Source organism: Apteryx mantelli, unplaced genomic scaffold (assembly GCF_036417845.1).
Source record: "Apteryx mantelli isolate bAptMan1 unplaced genomic scaffold, bAptMan1.hap1 HAP1_SCAFFOLD_20, whole genome shotgun sequence".
NCBI lineage: Eukaryota > Metazoa > Chordata > Aves > Apterygiformes > Apterygidae > Apteryx > Apteryx mantelli.
The window spans coordinates 3,689,068-3,704,962 of NW_027118553.1; the positions used below are offsets into that span (position 1 = coordinate 3,689,068).

Genomic DNA, 15,895 nt, shown 5'->3' on the forward strand with positions numbered 1-15,895 from the left:
GTGATGCACCCAGCAGTGCTCCTGAGAGAGGATGGTGACACAAGAGACGGGGAGCACCGTGAACTGTGGTACTGAGCACTGAGCATCTGTGCTGGGTCTGGGAGTCCTGGCAGGTGGTGCTCATGGCTGCAGCCCCCAAGAGACCCCCAGCCCTGCTAACAGCAATGAGTCCCCTCCGTGACTGTTGGGAGCTTCTGGAGTGTCCTGGCTCCCATCTGCACCTCATCCCTGCACTGGCCCAGCCCTTGGTGCCCTGGCCACTATGGCCTTCCTGTTCAGCAGCCTCCCACCAGTCCCCAGACCCTGCCCAACCCTCATCCTGTCCCTCCCGGGATTAGCAGAAGGCCATGTGCTGGGGTCTGCTGGTGCCTGGGCCCAGGGAGAGAGGCCAGGCAGGATGGCCATCCCCCCCACACAGGTGCTGAGCCCAGCAGGCAGACGGAGCTGGTCACATTCCAAGATCACCCCTCACCAGCACCATGGAGAATGGCCAGTGCTGGAAATGGCTGGTATGAGGGGCTCAGTCTGGAGGACTTTCCTGGGGCAGTTTCTCCTCTCTGCTCCTGCAACAACAATCTGAGCCAGATCTTTGTTCTGACAGACCCTGCCTGAGGGCCCCCATGGGAGGAGGATGGTTCACGGGCTCAGTAGATGGTCCCAGGACCTCCTCTGCATGCTCCCTGCCAGCCCCGCAGAGGACCCAGCAGAGGGCTCGTCATCCCTGGGCTCACAGCTGGATGCCCAGTCCTACAGCTGGGCACAAAGCCTTGTCTGGGGGTGACATCCGGGATATGGACCAGCACACTGGGTGTCTGAAGACACACATTTTGTCTGAAGGGCATGTGCTGGGGACAGGGCCTGAGGGACAGCAGCAAACTCATATGGCTCCTGGGTCATGCTTCCTTCAACACTAGCTCCCACAAGGGCTCCCAGACTTCTTTTTGGTGCCAGTTGTCAGGAGGGATGATGGCACAAGGAGCTGGGAGGGTGGGGAGCGTTAATCCTTCTTCAGGCACTTCCCAGGCCATGTGGAGGGCCAGCAGAGCAAGGACTTCTGGCTCTGCACTGGGAGCTCACTTCAGTGTGCCCATGCTCTAAACATTGTCTTGGATTAAACGTTGGCAATTTCAAGCCCAGTTCCACTTCCTTCCATCTCTCCCAATCCCTCCTCTGATCTCATTGGCCATTCCCTTACCCCCTCCCCTCTTCTGCCGCAGGGCCCCGAGCTGATGGTGCTGCTCTGCACAGCAAGTGGGCTGTGGGGCCACAGGGCCACGGGGTCCCTCTGCACTGGCCATGCTGGTCAGGGTGGGAAGCAGACCCAGCCAAATGGGGATCATGGCCTCTAATCCCTCCAGGGACTGTGGATGTGGCAGCTGCTTGGAGGGACTATGGAGCATTTCCAGGGGTACTGATGGAGTCCAGGTGCGCCTCTATATCTTGCCCCTGGTATCACATTGACAACATGAATCGCTCTCCAGTCTCCCTTCCCCATGACAGATGGGTCCCCACTGCCTCTGCTGGGATGGCAGAGTCCTGCTTTGCCCACGGATACGTGGGTTTAGCACTTTACCTTTAGGTGACTCCACCTTGGAGGACCTCTCCCTTTGTGGGGCTCCACTCACTGCCCACCCCAGGCATACACTGTCCCAGGAGATTCCCGGAGCTCTCCTGGCACCTCCGGCTTCCCCTCCAGAAGGACGGGCATCTGACACTGTGCTTTAACGTGTGGAGCAGCCCTAGGTTTGTACATCATCACTGACAATTCGTCATCTCCACTGCTACTGGACAGTGATGGGCGAGTCCTAAATCCAGCCCTTGGTCTCTAAGAGATCATTACATGATTAGGAGCTTTTTGCTTCTAAACCCATGGAGAACCCTGCCCAGCAGGCCCTTTTGACATGCCATTCCTTAGGCCTATTCTTGACACCAGCTTTGGAAGAAAAGCCCAGCCTTCAGGCCCTGCACTGGGTAGAAGCTACTTTATTATAGAGATACTGTGCGAGAGTCAGCTCTGATGCAGTGTTAGACATGATTTTATGTGGGTACCAGGTGAGACAGAGCAGTCTCAGGAAAAGTGGAATAAATCCAAGCATTTGTGTACCAACATGATAACACATAATAATAATAACAATAGTAATAATAATAGTAACAGTAAAAATAAAGTGAACAAACAAAGGTCAGGGATGGTTGGGATAAACGGGGATTCAACTGTGGAGAGCAAAGGCAATTTTATCACTGCTGAAAAATGTCCATGAAATCACTTTCCTCAGGGCATCTTTGAGCTCCTTGTTCCTCATGCTGTAGATGAGGGGGTTCACTGCTGGAGGCACCACTGCGTACAGAACAGCCACCACCAGATCCAGAGCTGGGGAGGAGAAGGAGGGGGGCTTCAGGTAGGAAAAAAATGAGGTGCTGACAAACAGGGAGACCACGGCCAGGTGAGGCAAGCACATGGAAAATGCTTTGTGCCGTCCCTGCTCAGAGGGGATCCTCAGCACAGCAGTGAAGATCTGCACATAGGTCAGCACAATGAAAATGAAACACCCAAATAATAAACAGACACTAACCACAATAAGCCCAACTTCCCTGAGGTAGGAGTCTGAGCAGGAGAGCTTGAGGATCTCGGGAATTTCACAGAAGAACTGGTCCACAACATTGCCTTGGCAGAGTGGTATTGAAAATGTGTTAGCAGTGTGCAGCGCAGAATACAGAAAACCACTGGCCCAGGCAGCTGCTGCCATTTTGGCACAAGCCCTGCTGCCCATGATGGTCCCGTAGTGCAGGGGCTTGCAGATGGCAACATAGCGGTCATAGGCCATGACAGTGAGAAGAAAATACTCTCCTGCAATCAAGAAGACAACCAGGAAGATCTGGGCAGCACATCCTGAGTAGGAAATGGCCCTGGTGTCCCACAGGGAATTGGCCATGGATTTGGGGACAGTGGTGGAGATGGCGCCAAGGTCAAGGAGGGAGAGGTTGAGGAGGAAGAAGTACATGGGGGTGTGGAGGTGGTGGTCGCAGGCTACGGCTGTGATGATGAGGCCGTTGCCCAGGAGGGCAGCCAGGTAGATGCCCAGGAAGAGTGAGAAGTGCAAGAGCTGCAGCTCCCGTGTGTCTGCAAATGCCAGGAGAAGGAACTCATTGAGGGAGCTGCTGTTGGACATGTTACTATCTCTGGGCATGGGGGACTGTCGAAAGAAGAAAAGACATTGAGAATTTAGGAGAGAGTTTTCAGGCAAAATGTCCCCCAAATGTTCCAGTTCTCATGTAACCCCCCACATTGCCTCTCTCTTTACGCAGAGGATCTTTGTGCAACTCCCTTGCTTGAGCTCGACTTTGCAGTGGCTAAGTGTTTTATGAGGAACAGGGACTTCTGCCCATGAGCTCCAGAGAAGTTAGTCCGGCTGTATAGTGGTGGGATACAAGGGAATGGGGGTGACTAGCTCTGATATTCACAGTTCCTGTCAGGTGAAATCCACTGGGCATGTGGAAGGGCTTTTCAGCATCTGCACCACCACTTCTAAAGAATGAGGGTTGAGGAACAGAGTTTTAGAGATTTTTAAAGGGTGTTTTTTTTCTATTAGATATCCTTGTTACCCCTGTGGAGTGTTCCTGGAAGGCAGAAATCCTTGGCATTTCTACTTAGTCCTGACAAAAATGTATTCCCTGTCACTTGGTGCAGAGTGAGGACAGCTTGTCTGTCTATTAGCCTGGTTCTCCCCTTCTAGCCAAGGACACACTGGGCTCTTTTCAGATGCCCATATACAGTTTCCCAACACCATTTCCATACTCTCAGCATCTCTGCAGATTCCTCACGGGTCTCTTGGACATCACAGAGATGCTATGAGGCAGCAGTGCCCTTCTGGAGGGCAGCTCAAAGTCTGCCAGGACATGACAGGGAAACAGTCAAAGGACCTTAAGGACTGAAGATGGGCTCTCCTTAAGGGAGAGTCAGCTCATTTCCCAACCCCACAGACTGCATTTCCTGGAACCGCATGGACTAGAAGGGGGCTGCTGACACCTCACTCCCAAGCAGACCCCTCTCATGCACAACTCGCAGGGCAGGTGTCTGAACTGCAGCTGAAACCCCCCCAACCCCAGGGAGCCCGAGAGAAGAACAGGAGGAGCATCATGGAGAGAAGGGGAAACAAGGAGCAATACCATGATCCTGCTGCCAAGGCAGGCAAGGAGAGAGAGAGACAGAAGGACACTCAGGAAAGCCCTCACCTTACCCAGCTGGGCATGCTGCCTCACAGATGGTGACAACGCAGGACAGTCGCTCTCAGCCCCTGAACTCCATGGCTGTCAGGACAGAGGCTCTGCTGGGTCAGAGAAGAGACATGGCGGGCTTGCTTGGAAGAAGCTGTCTGCATCGGAGGGACTGACCAAGACTTGCACAAATCCATTCTCCCATGATGATTCTGTTAGCAGGTCCCTCTCATTGCCTGTCCATCTCTGCTGCCTGGAGCTGTCCCTGCTGGCAGCTCTTTCTCTGTCCCAGCATCTTTTCCTTGCCGCTGCTCACAGACCCCATCCTACACTCTGTGGGCTCAGTTCTGCCCTACAGAAACCACCCAGGACAGGGCACTGGGCACAGCTGTCTCTGCTCTCACAGGTGCTAAAGAGCAGGTCAGAACAACTCTTATAAAGCAGTCAAGGTGCAGCTGGTGCTGTCTGTAGGCTGAGGTGGGGTTGAAGGGGTTGATGAAGTTTCTCACAGACCAGAGGTCACTGAATTCATGCCTGAATCTATCAGTCATAGGATGGGATGGGTTTAGAAGATCCCTCCAGGAACCTCAGGAGCATTGCCCTGCAGCCAGAGACTTACTGTGTCAGGAGCTGTGAAGATTCCTCCCACAATGAGCTCTCCTCTCTCTTCCCACTCCACAGTGCCTTTCACTTCTCTCTGCCTTCTCTCATCTCATGTCAGCAGCAGCAGGCAGAGCCCAGAGCCCTGCTGCTCTTTGCAGAGGAGCTGCCTCTGGACACAGCTGTCTCTGGGCAGTGCTGCCAGGTTGCCATCAGCTCCTTCCATTGCAGGAGCCTGGCCCTGCCCAGGAGCAGGGGCCCAGCTGAAGTCCTGACTTTCTCTGTCCCTTGTGCTCCCTCCTCCTGGGAAATGTTCCCTGAAGGAGACTAAAATAATCACCATTGGTCTCTTTCTCAACACTGAAGGGAAACTGATTCCAGCAATACAATTTGTCTCATCACAGCATGGTTATCTGCAAGAGGTGGAAATGTCTCACTCCTAACTAGGCAGGAAGCTACTCGAGGACAAGAAGGGAGGTCATTTCCCCATGGTTCAGGTTTTGATTCAGATGAGTCAATCTGGGCATCACATGCCCATTTAGAAGCCCCAAGGATGGGTGGGATTCAGCTCTCTCCCACCAACTGCACAAAAAAAAGCAGGAGGTGGGATTCTCCTTGCCCAAGCCAAAGTGTACACAAAATAGATGTCTGCGTGTGAGATCCCTGTCTAAGCTCACGTTATAATCACCTGAGATGGAGGGTGGGAGTCAGTTGCTCACACACAAACACCTGGGGACAGTTGAAGAGACAGAGGTGGTCCAAGTCATGTGCCAGTGTCTGCTTGCTCTGATGGAGTGACTGTGAGACCCACATCCTTCTGGAGCATTAGGTGGGGGCCAGGTGGGGAATTTCCTTGGTCATCTCAAATGACCCCAGATGCCTAATACTGCTAGAGCACCACTCACTAGGAAGCTGTGACACAAGCAGATCCCTACAGTGCAAAATCCTGATGTAATCCAGTGCAGACACTGCATGTAATGACATAAAAAAAGGCTGGCAGGGCCATGTCAGATGTCTGGGGTGTCCAGCACAACTGCATGTTTCTAGCACATACAGTATGGCACCTATAGGACAACCATGCCCTTTTGGAGTGGTGGTGGGCAAGTGCCCCAGGGCATCTTGCGTTTCCTCCCTTTGCCCAAACAAATGAATCCTACCTCTGCCTTCGGGCACAGTCTGTACTGCCCACAGCTAAGCGTGCTGCATGAATGGGAGGCACATCACACCAAGGTCTCCACTCATGTCCCTGCACTCTTAAAACCTTCTAGTTCTCTTCTCCCTGACCCTCTTTTCACCCTCAGATGACATAAACAGGGACTGTGCTAATGATGTCCACAGGGTGGCTGATCGCAGGCTGTCCAGGCCAGGGACTTCCTCAGTGGCACCTCATCCTGCTGGGACATTGGTTCAGCTCTGTCACAGGCCCCAAGGTGCTGCAGAGTCAACTCAGGCAGCAAACTCCTCTCCTGCCATTCCTGCACAGCCCAGCTCTGTTTCTGCCTGGCCTTGGGCACTGCAGGCTTTGCTCTCCTAGTGGGAACCTCCATTCACCATGACATTGCCACCTGCTTTGTATACCAGCATGGCTCTGCTCTGAAGTGGGGCCATCGCACACACAGTGTCCTTGGCTCCTGGTAACAGGTTGCACCATGACCAATCTGACTGAAACATTGCTAGAGTACTGAGGTGTGGTGGCATCACTTGCACGATAGGAGAGCCCTGATGGTAGGGTACAAACTCTTCAGGAGCGACCAACGGGGAAGATGAGGAAAGGGGATGCCCTTTGTGTGAAGGGACAGCTCAGACGTGTGGAGCTCCTAACACATTAAGGCAAGGCTTTGGGTGTGAGCTTGTGGGTGACAAGGGTGACATCACAATGGGAGTTACAGACCATCCAATCAGGGTGAGGAGGTGGACGCCGTCTCCTTTAAGCAATGTGAGAAAGTCTGTGGATAACAGACCCTGGTTCTTATTGGGGGGACTTTAATCCCCCTGACATGAACTGGAAGGCCAGACAGCAGAGTGCAAGCAGGCCAGGAGGTTTCTGGAGGGTGTCAGGGACAGCTTCTTAGCACAAATGCACGATTTGTGATGCCCGTTTGTATCTGAAATTTTCAAACAGGGAGGAACTGATCAGGGATGGTACAGTCAGTGTCTGCCTTGCCTCCAGTGATGAAGAAAAAGTAGAGTTCCAGATCCTGAGTGGAGTGAGGAAGGATAGTAGAGGAGTGCAGACCCTGGACTTCAGAGGGGCAGACTTGGGCCTGTTGAGGGGACTGGTGGGGGATCCCATGGGAGGCAGTTCTGAAGGGCCCAGCAGCTCAGGAAAGCCAGCAGGTCTTTAAGGACAGCACCCAGCAAGCGCAAAAAGAGTCCATAGTGGTACTCAGTAAAACTAGCAGACATCTTGGGAGATTGGCGTGGCTACACTGGGAACTCAGGACTGAGCTCCAGGGCAATAAGGAAGCAGAAGGAAGGAGGGACTGCAAAGATGGTATCTAGAAATATTGTCCAGTGAGAAGGGATGGTGTTAGGGAAGCCAAAGCTCCCCTAGGATTGACAATTGCAGGGAACCTGAAGAGCATGAAGAAGAGCTGCTACAGCTTCAGTTACAATAAAAGAGTAAAAAGGAAAATGTTGGCTCACTGCTGGATCAGGCAAGGAATCTATTAACAGCAGATGTAGATAGGTGTGAAGAGCTCAATGCCTTCTTGGCTTCAGTCTTCACCAAGAAGGTCTCCTAGGCTGTTGTGCCTGGTCAGGAGTCCAGAGGGGGAAAAAAAGAAGTAACCAATGTTGGGTGATGACTGAGGGAGGGATGACTTGCAAGAACTCAACCCATACACGTCTATGGGACCGGATGGGCTGCACCTGACGACATTGAGAGGGCTGGCCACTCTCACAACAAGGCTAGTCTCTATCCTCTTGGAAAGGTTGTGGAGATCAGGGGAGGCCCCAATGACCAGAAGAAGGAGTATGTTGTGCCCATCATCAGAGAAGGCCACAAGGACAACCCAGGGGGCTGCAGGCTGTTCAGCCTCTCTTTGGTGAGGAGTGTTTCATGGAGTGAATCATCTTGCATCACATTTCTGGGCACCTGAAGGAGAAGAAGGTGCCTGGGAACCGCCAGCATGGATTTAGTGCAGAGAAATGATTCCTGACCCACCTGATTGCCTTCTGTGATAAAAGATCTGTACTTGGTGAGGAGAGGAGAGTAGGTGTCATTTACGATGATTTTAGCAAGGAGTTTGACACTGTCTCCAAGAATATTCTTGTATACAAATAGGGAATTATGACAGGCTGGGCAGACAACCGGATGGGTTAAAAACTGGTTGGATGATCGAGCTCCAAGGGCTTTTGCGAATGAGTGGTGCTTTACCTGGAAGCCGGTGACAAGTGGAGTACACAGGGGTCTATACGGGGACCTGTCCTGTCTAACACGTTCATCAATGACGTGGAGAACACAACTCTCATCACATTTGCAGATGGCACCTCATCAGGAAAACAGTCATAAGCTCAAGGGCTGCCATCCAGATGGACCTCAGCAGGCGGGAGGAATGGGTGGCCAGTACCTTTGTGAAATTCAAAACTAAACAAACACCGGGTCCTGCCCCTGGGGCAGACCAACACCCTGCAGTGATACGGGCTGGGGAGTGCCCAGCTGGGCAGCATCTCTGCAGAAAAGGATGCGGGATAAACACATCCAGTTAAGATTTGTGTTTCTGTATTCAGGAAAACACCATCACCAGAAGTGTAACCTGTTAATGGCAACTCCCAGAAGTCTAGAAAGTGGAGGATGTACTCCTACTGAAGTCTGCTGATGGAAATCGGTGTAGTTGTCTTCCCAAAGTTGCTGAAACGCAAGGTGGAATTTAGCTTCCTAATTTGTAAAGATTTGGCCCTTATGAAGAAAGAACTGATATTGTAGTTAAGGCACTGAAATGTTAAATCCATTCCTGTTACGAACACTGTGACACCCATCTTTTGCAATGGCAGACTGTCAGAAGACATGCTGTTGGTCAACAGATCTTGATTGCCTTGTACGTGGCAAACATTGCATACATTTCGCTCAAGATATAAATAACTATCCTGAAATTGCCAGAATTATTCTCCCAGGCAAAATTAAACATCTGTCTAAGAAGCCTGTGGGGGGGAGGAATGGGGGGAAGGCTGGGTCTGACTGAATCTCTGGACTCAGAAAACACTTTTGGACAAACGTTTTCAGTGCTGTTTGCTGCCACAGAAAATTCTAGAAGATTCAGGTAGGGTGCCCGCGTGGTGATGGTATCCATTCGCTTGGGAAAGCACAGCATTGAGGTGCTTTGAGGTTACATAACTGAACAGGAACCTGAAGAAGGAAAGCTACTGATAGGAAGAGCTCTTTGGGGACATTTGCATGGCATCCAGCTGGTGTTGCAAGCTACCAAACTGGTGCCTATGCTGGACCCTTCTGTAACAGTGTAGTAAATGTAGCTTTCAATGAGAGTCCAAGAGCCTCCCACTGTACATGGACATGTGGAATATAAATGATAATTGGTGCTGTCCTTCGGGCTTCCTGGATGCTGGTGTCCAAGTCAGTCTGGAGCACAAGCAGAACGACACAGGCAGGAAAGCTGAGGGCAGGCACTGTCAAAGGAGCCTGGCTATGAATCATAATTTCAAAGTTCATTTTGTAAGAGGTGACAACCTTCTGCCTGTCTGAAGAGCTCCCCAGCTCACAGCCTGCTGTCTCATTTCCAGAGGCTCCTTTGGAGCAGGTTCCTTGTTCAGGAAGATCAACAGCCATTGCCTGCAGGTGGTACCTCAAGCACATAAGCAGACAAGCCTCCACCCCACAACCAAAGCAGCAAGCATCCTTTCCCAGGATGCATTTCACTGTGCGTCTGATCAGATGACCAACACTTAGGCAGTTCTGGTCCCCAGGATGAAAGTGCTAGTAGTAGATGTGGGCACTGACTAGACATTGCTGATAGATGACCACAGAGGCAGCCATCGCATAACCCAAAGGGAGATAATCGTCTTATGTAGCAGATGAGCATCCAACCATGTAACATGTCTGCCCATACTTTAAGAGCTCTCAAGTGCTTCCACTAAAGGTCCAGATGCTGTAATACAGGCATGCCAAACAACAGAATACATTTCCTGCCTAAAAGTAAGAAGGAAGAGAACAGCACCAAGTCTATTTATGCTGTAACTTTCTTCTTAAGAAAAAGGCACAGATGTACAAATAGAAGTGCTGAAATGCTTTTAGTGCCTGCAGTGCAGCATTACAGGCTGTGGCTGTGGCATTGTTTATATTTGGTAAATGTATCCAACTAAAGAAAATGTTTATAATAATCAAGTGTACTATAACCATTCCTCTTAAGTACAATGAAAGAAAGGAAACTCATTTCTTTCTACAAAAAAAAAAAAAAAAAAAGGGCTTCATTACACTATTATCGAAAAAAAAGGAGGTTAGAAGAAGAGCATGAGCTGCAGTCAGGCTGATGCGGAGCCATGTCCTGGAAGCTAAAGAGTCTTATGAGGAGATGAAAAACGCAGTCTGAATCCCACTGAGGTCAGCAGGAACTCTTGCCATGGAGAGAGGATTAGGAGCAGCTTCTTCCAGCTCCCTGAGCTGACAGCAACCTCCTGAATGTTGAATTTGGAATGGAAACCATGGTCATGCACAACATCTTCATTAGATGTCCTTCAATCTAAAAGAAATGTGGGTTTTCAGGCAGAAAGAACAGGAAGCACATTAAAACCAGGCCACCTGCTTACCAGGAGTTCCAAGCATCCTTTCCCAGGATGCATTTCTCTGTGTCTGATCAGATGATCAACACTCAGGCAGTTCTGGTCCCCAGGGGGAAAGTGCTACCAGTAGATGTGGGCACTGACTAGACATTACTGGTAGATGACCACAGAGGCAGCCATCACATAACCCGAAGGGAGATAATCCTCTTATGTGGCAGATGAGCATCCAACCAGGTAACATGTCTGTCCATGCTTTAATGGCTCTCAGGTGCTTCTCCTAAAGGTATAATAATGCTGTAATAGAGCGATGCCAAACAACAGAACAGATTTCCTGCCTAAAAGTAAGAAGGAACAGAACAGCATCAAGTCTATTCATGCTTTAACTTTCTCCTTAAGAAAAAGGCACAGATGTACAAATAGAAGTGTTGAAATGCTTTTAGTGCCTCCAATGGGGCATTGCAGGCTGTTGCATTTTTTTATATTTGGTAACTGTACCCAAATAAAGGAAATGTTTATATGAATCAACAAGTGTACAATAACTGTTCCTCTTAAGTACAATGAAGGAAAGGAAACACATTTCTTTCCACCAAAAAACAAACAAAAATAAAAAAATTGGCTGCGTCACAAAAAAAGGAGGCTAGAAGGAGAGCATGAGCTGCAGTCAGGCTGATGCAGAGCCACCTCCTGGGAGCTACAGAGTCTTACGAGGAGACGAAAACCACTGTCTGAATGAGACCAGCAGGAGCTCTTGCCATGGAGAGAGGTTTATGAGCAGCGTCTTCCAGCTCCCTGAGCTGTCAGCAACCTCTTGACTGTTCAATTTGGAATGAAAACGATGGTCATGCACAACATCTTCATTAGAAGTCCTTCAATCTAAAAGAAATGTGGATTTTCAGGCATAAAGAACAGGAAGCACATTAAAACCAGGCCACCTGCTTGCCAGGAGTTCCAAGCATCCTTTCCCAGGATGCATTTCTCTGTGAGTCTGATCAGATGAGCAACACTCAGGCAGTTCTGGTCCCCCTCCACACACACACTTGAATCAATGAATCCTATGTGATTAAAGAAGTGAAAAGGTGCCTGTGTGCATCTTTCTTCAGGGGAGGTGGTGCTAGCAAACAGAGTGGACAGGTCCAGGGTAGGAGCTGCCAACTTCTCCAGAGCACCTATTCCTGCAGGCTCCAGGGGAGACCCTTGCCTGTAGCCTGGCTCTCCAGCTGTTTGGCTACACAAACCCATATTTCATTTATTTATTTATTTATTTATTTATTGCCTAAAAGGATGGACAACACATTTCCTTGGTTTTGAGTCACTTCAGGAATACTGTGTTTTAAGTCAACATGACTAAGAGTCTGTGGATCTTTCTGGTGGAGGCTCGGTCCTTCCTTTTGGTCAGTAATAACAACGTACTGTATTGGAGCTCCAGTACTGAGCTTCAGCTTCATGCTTACTTCTTCCATGTATTGATATAACCTTCCCTTCCCGGCCAGCTTTTCTCTACTCTTTTTTCTCCCACCCTTCACTCTTAAAACAGCCAAGGCTGTTTCCAAAGACCCAGCAGTTTGAATCCAAGGGACACAGACATTTACTGTAGCAGTTAAGGAATGTTTCCTCTTGTCTAGTAGGCATTTGATGAGACAATTCATCTTCAGAACCCTGAAGGTGATTCCTCATCACTGTACATTGCATCCTCTTTTAAAATGTGATTAATACCCCCTGAAAGACAAGAGACATTTGTTAACTTCCCTGAATAGTCCATATCCCTCACTTGCACTAGTACAGCTTCCAGATTAGAGCTGAAATACATTCTCTTGCATTTGGTGATTTAATGGAAACACACTATGTTCTTAAGTCTTTCTCCTACCACACAGCACAGGAGATGGTACAAGTCTCTGCAAAGCTCTCCTGAATATCCTGATTTGGCTAAATGTCTTTCTCCAATGGTGAAAACAACTATTCTCCCAAGGGAAAAAAAAAAAAAAAAAAAAGATGATGCTCAGGAATGCCTTCTGTAGTTCCTAGACATGTAAAGAATACACGCGCGCGCACACACACACGCACACACACACGTAATATATATATATGATATATATATATGTGAATGATATATATATATATGTGATGTGTATATATGTATATCCACATATAGGTGTGTATATATGTGTGTGTATTGATTATATATATATTTCATGACAGAGCACTTTTGTAGAACAACAGACTCCCCACAAAACTGCAGGAACTGTGGTTTCGTAGCTCTGTGCTGTGTGCGATTCATTTCTACCAGCTGATAAGTGTTTCTTTCTAAATGCAACAGCAATCTCTTTCTTCCAGCGTCCAAAAAGTCCCAAAGAAGCCAACCAAATCCCTGCTTGCATGAACTTGGTGATGAGTCTATTCCACGCACTCCAGGCACTCTGCTGGATCCACGGCAGCAGGAGCCCAGCACAAGCCCCCCTGCCCAGCGCAGCCTGGGGGCGGCTCAGACCTCCCTGGAGAGCCCCAGCCCAGCAGGGAACAGCCCTGCAAGGCCAGCGTGTTTCTGGCCTGTCGTCTCCAGAGGCAGAAGTGGCCTCACCAGCCATTTCACAGCCCTGTTGCTGCTGCTCAGCTGCTCAGGCTGAAGTGACCTCACAGCTGCTTTGCTGATGCCCTTCCTGCTGCTGGCCTGTCCGGGACTCAGGCAGAAGTGACCTCACAGCCTACACTCAAGCCATGAACCTGCTTCTGGCCTACCAGCAGCAGACAGAGGTGACTTCACATGAACCGACAGCAAGCAAGGGCCTGCTCAGCGCATACAATCTATAGAGAAGGACGTGAGCTCACTCTCAGCATCAGAACCATGTCCCACTTTTGGAGTATCAGGTACTGAAGCAGCAGTGAGCTTGTGAGATCACTGATGCCCGAAGAAATGATAGGCCACTGGCAGGCACAAGGTCAGCAAAGCGGCTGTGATGTCATTCCAATAGGAGAAGCTTATAGACCAACAGCAGGAAGATGGCTGTGAAATGTGTTGTGCGGTCACTTCTGCCCAAGCACCTGATAGGCAAGTAGCAGGAACGTTCTTGGACACTCTTTATCTTCCCTGACAGTCTCTCCTGAAGAACTCAGAAGTGCTAAAATGCTTTTACTGCCTACAATGGGACATTGCAGATTGTGTCATTGTTTAAATTTGGTGAATGTACGCAACTAAAGGAAGTGTTTATATGAATCAACAAGTGTACCATAACTGTTCCTCTTAAGTACAATGAAAGAAAAGAAACACGTTTCTTTCCACCAGAGGAAAAAAAAAAAAAAGGCTGCATTACAAAAAAGGAGGCTAGGAGAAGGGCATGAGCTGCAGTCAGGCTGATGCAAAACCATCTCCTGGGAGCTAGAGTCTTAGGAGGAAACAAAAACCACTGTCTGAATGAGACCAGCTGGAGCTCTTGCCATGGAGAGAGGTTTATGAGCAGCGTCTTCCAGCTTCCTGATCTGCCAGCAACCTCTTGACTGTTCAATTTGGAAGGAAAACGATGGTCATGCACAACAGCATCATTTGATGTCCTTCAGTCTAAAAGAAATGTGGATTTTCAGGCAGAAACAATAGGAAGCACATTAAAACCAGGCCTCCTCCTTACCATGAGTTCCACCTACCTCACTTGAGTCAATGAATCCTATGCGATTAAAGAAGTGAAAAGGTGCCGGTGTGCATCTTTCTTCAGGGGAGGTGGTGCTAGCAAACAGAGCGGACAGGCCCAGGGTAGGAGCTGCCAACTTCTCCAGAGCACCTATTCCTGCAGGCTCCAGGGGAGACCTTTGCCTGTAGCCTGGCTCTCCCACTGTTTAGAGCCCTGGCCTGTACCATGCTGGGTGACAATCAGCATTTCTAGAACAATAATCACAAAACAAGATGTTTAAAAATAAAGTTACCAAGGAAGAGAAATTATATTAATGATTTTGTATTTTCTTTTCCCCTACCCCCTCTCGCTCCCCTTCTTTTTTTTTTTTGGTTATTACTCTCCATCCTCCAGCAAGTAGTAAGCTGTTCCAAGATCAGGACAACTACCAAAGCCTGTTTCTTGCTCACTTGTATCGTATCTCCCCTAAGCAATCCTGCCAATCCCTGCCATGGCTGCTGGTCCCCACCATGCTGGCTGAGCAAGTGATGGTTCTCACAGCACATCACATGGGCGTTGGCCAGCCAAATGCAGGCAGGGCAAGGGGTCAGGTAGCCAATATGGGGGAGAATTGCAACTTTCTCCCTCAGCACCTACCTGTCCAGATCCCTTCATTACCCCAACCCTCCTTTTCATGATGCCTAGAGTTCAAAAACATGGAGATCTCTACATTTGTCATGCTCAGCTGAAACTGGTCAACAGTTAGCAAAGAAGGCAGGAGGGGAGGAAGGAGCAGAACAGCATTTTTAGGCAAATACTTAACATGGGCATTGAAACACAGGAGCTGTATGTAACAAACTGCAAATTGGATAGGCAAAGTTCCAGCATTATCACAAGTACGTATACAATTTTTTTTGTGTTATTTCACTCATTCCAATGGTTTCATCTTTCCTTGTGTGCTGCCTTCTAACCCAGACTGCAAATAAACTCTCCAGTGATCTCGCTGTCGTGTTATGAAACACAGTTGTGGGCAGCATTTCTTTTTTGCCACCACAGCACTGCAGCACCTTTGCTGGCTCAAGCCAAAGGTCCTGGAGACATAACTGAGTTCAGTAGGTCAGAAGATTTCCTGGCCAGCACAGTAAGAGCAATGGAGAAAAATAACTGGGACAACGTAACCTCACTTTTCAGCTGTGGGTTTGAATGACTTCCACACTGAAATATCAAAAGATTAACATAAACTTTGGGGCCTACAGAGAAACAAATGCAGACATTGGTTCAAGTTTTCTCTTATGCTGCTTTAACAAACTCTTTCTCACTTTTGTTCCCACTACATAATTCACTACTGTTTTAACAATCCTGGAAGCCTGAAAGGCAAAGAGGGCCACGCAAATCCATGCAGATTTTTTACCTAAAAGGATAGATGACACACTTCCTTGGTCTTGAGTCACTTAAGGAATAGCATGGACTGAATCAGTGCCCATTGATCTTTTGTGGATCTTTTTGGTGGAGGAAGAGGAGGCTGAGTCCTTCAATTTGGTTGGCAATAACAATGTACTTTATTGGTTCTCCAGTACTGAGTTTCATCTTCACGCTTACTTCTTCCGTGTATTGATATAAACCTCCCTCCCTGACAAGCTTTTCTTTACTCTCTCCTCTCCCACCCCTCACTCTTACAACAGCCAAGGCTATTTACAAGGACCTGTGGTGGAGCACAACTACCTCCCCCCCATCTCGGGCCCAAAGTGTAG

General features: G+C 49.0%; 1 protein-coding gene across 1 annotated transcript; it reads right to left on the bottom strand.

Annotated features, from left to right (window-relative positions):
* Positions 1-2,207: 2,207 nt before the first annotated feature.
* On the bottom strand, positions 2,208-3,167 carry LOC136995979 (olfactory receptor 14A16-like). Its single transcript, XM_067316973.1, has one exon. It carries the CDS (start codon positions 3,165-3,167, stop codon positions 2,208-2,210), a length of 960 nt encoding a protein of 319 aa, XP_067173074.1.
* Between the last annotated feature and the right edge of the window lie 12,728 nt (positions 3,168-15,895).

Excerpts from the sequence above, each read along its gene's own strand:
- LOC136995979 (XM_067316973.1), bottom strand. The coding sequence starts at position 3,167 with ATGTCCAACAGCAGCTCCCTCAATGAGTTCCTTCTCCTGGCATTTGCA.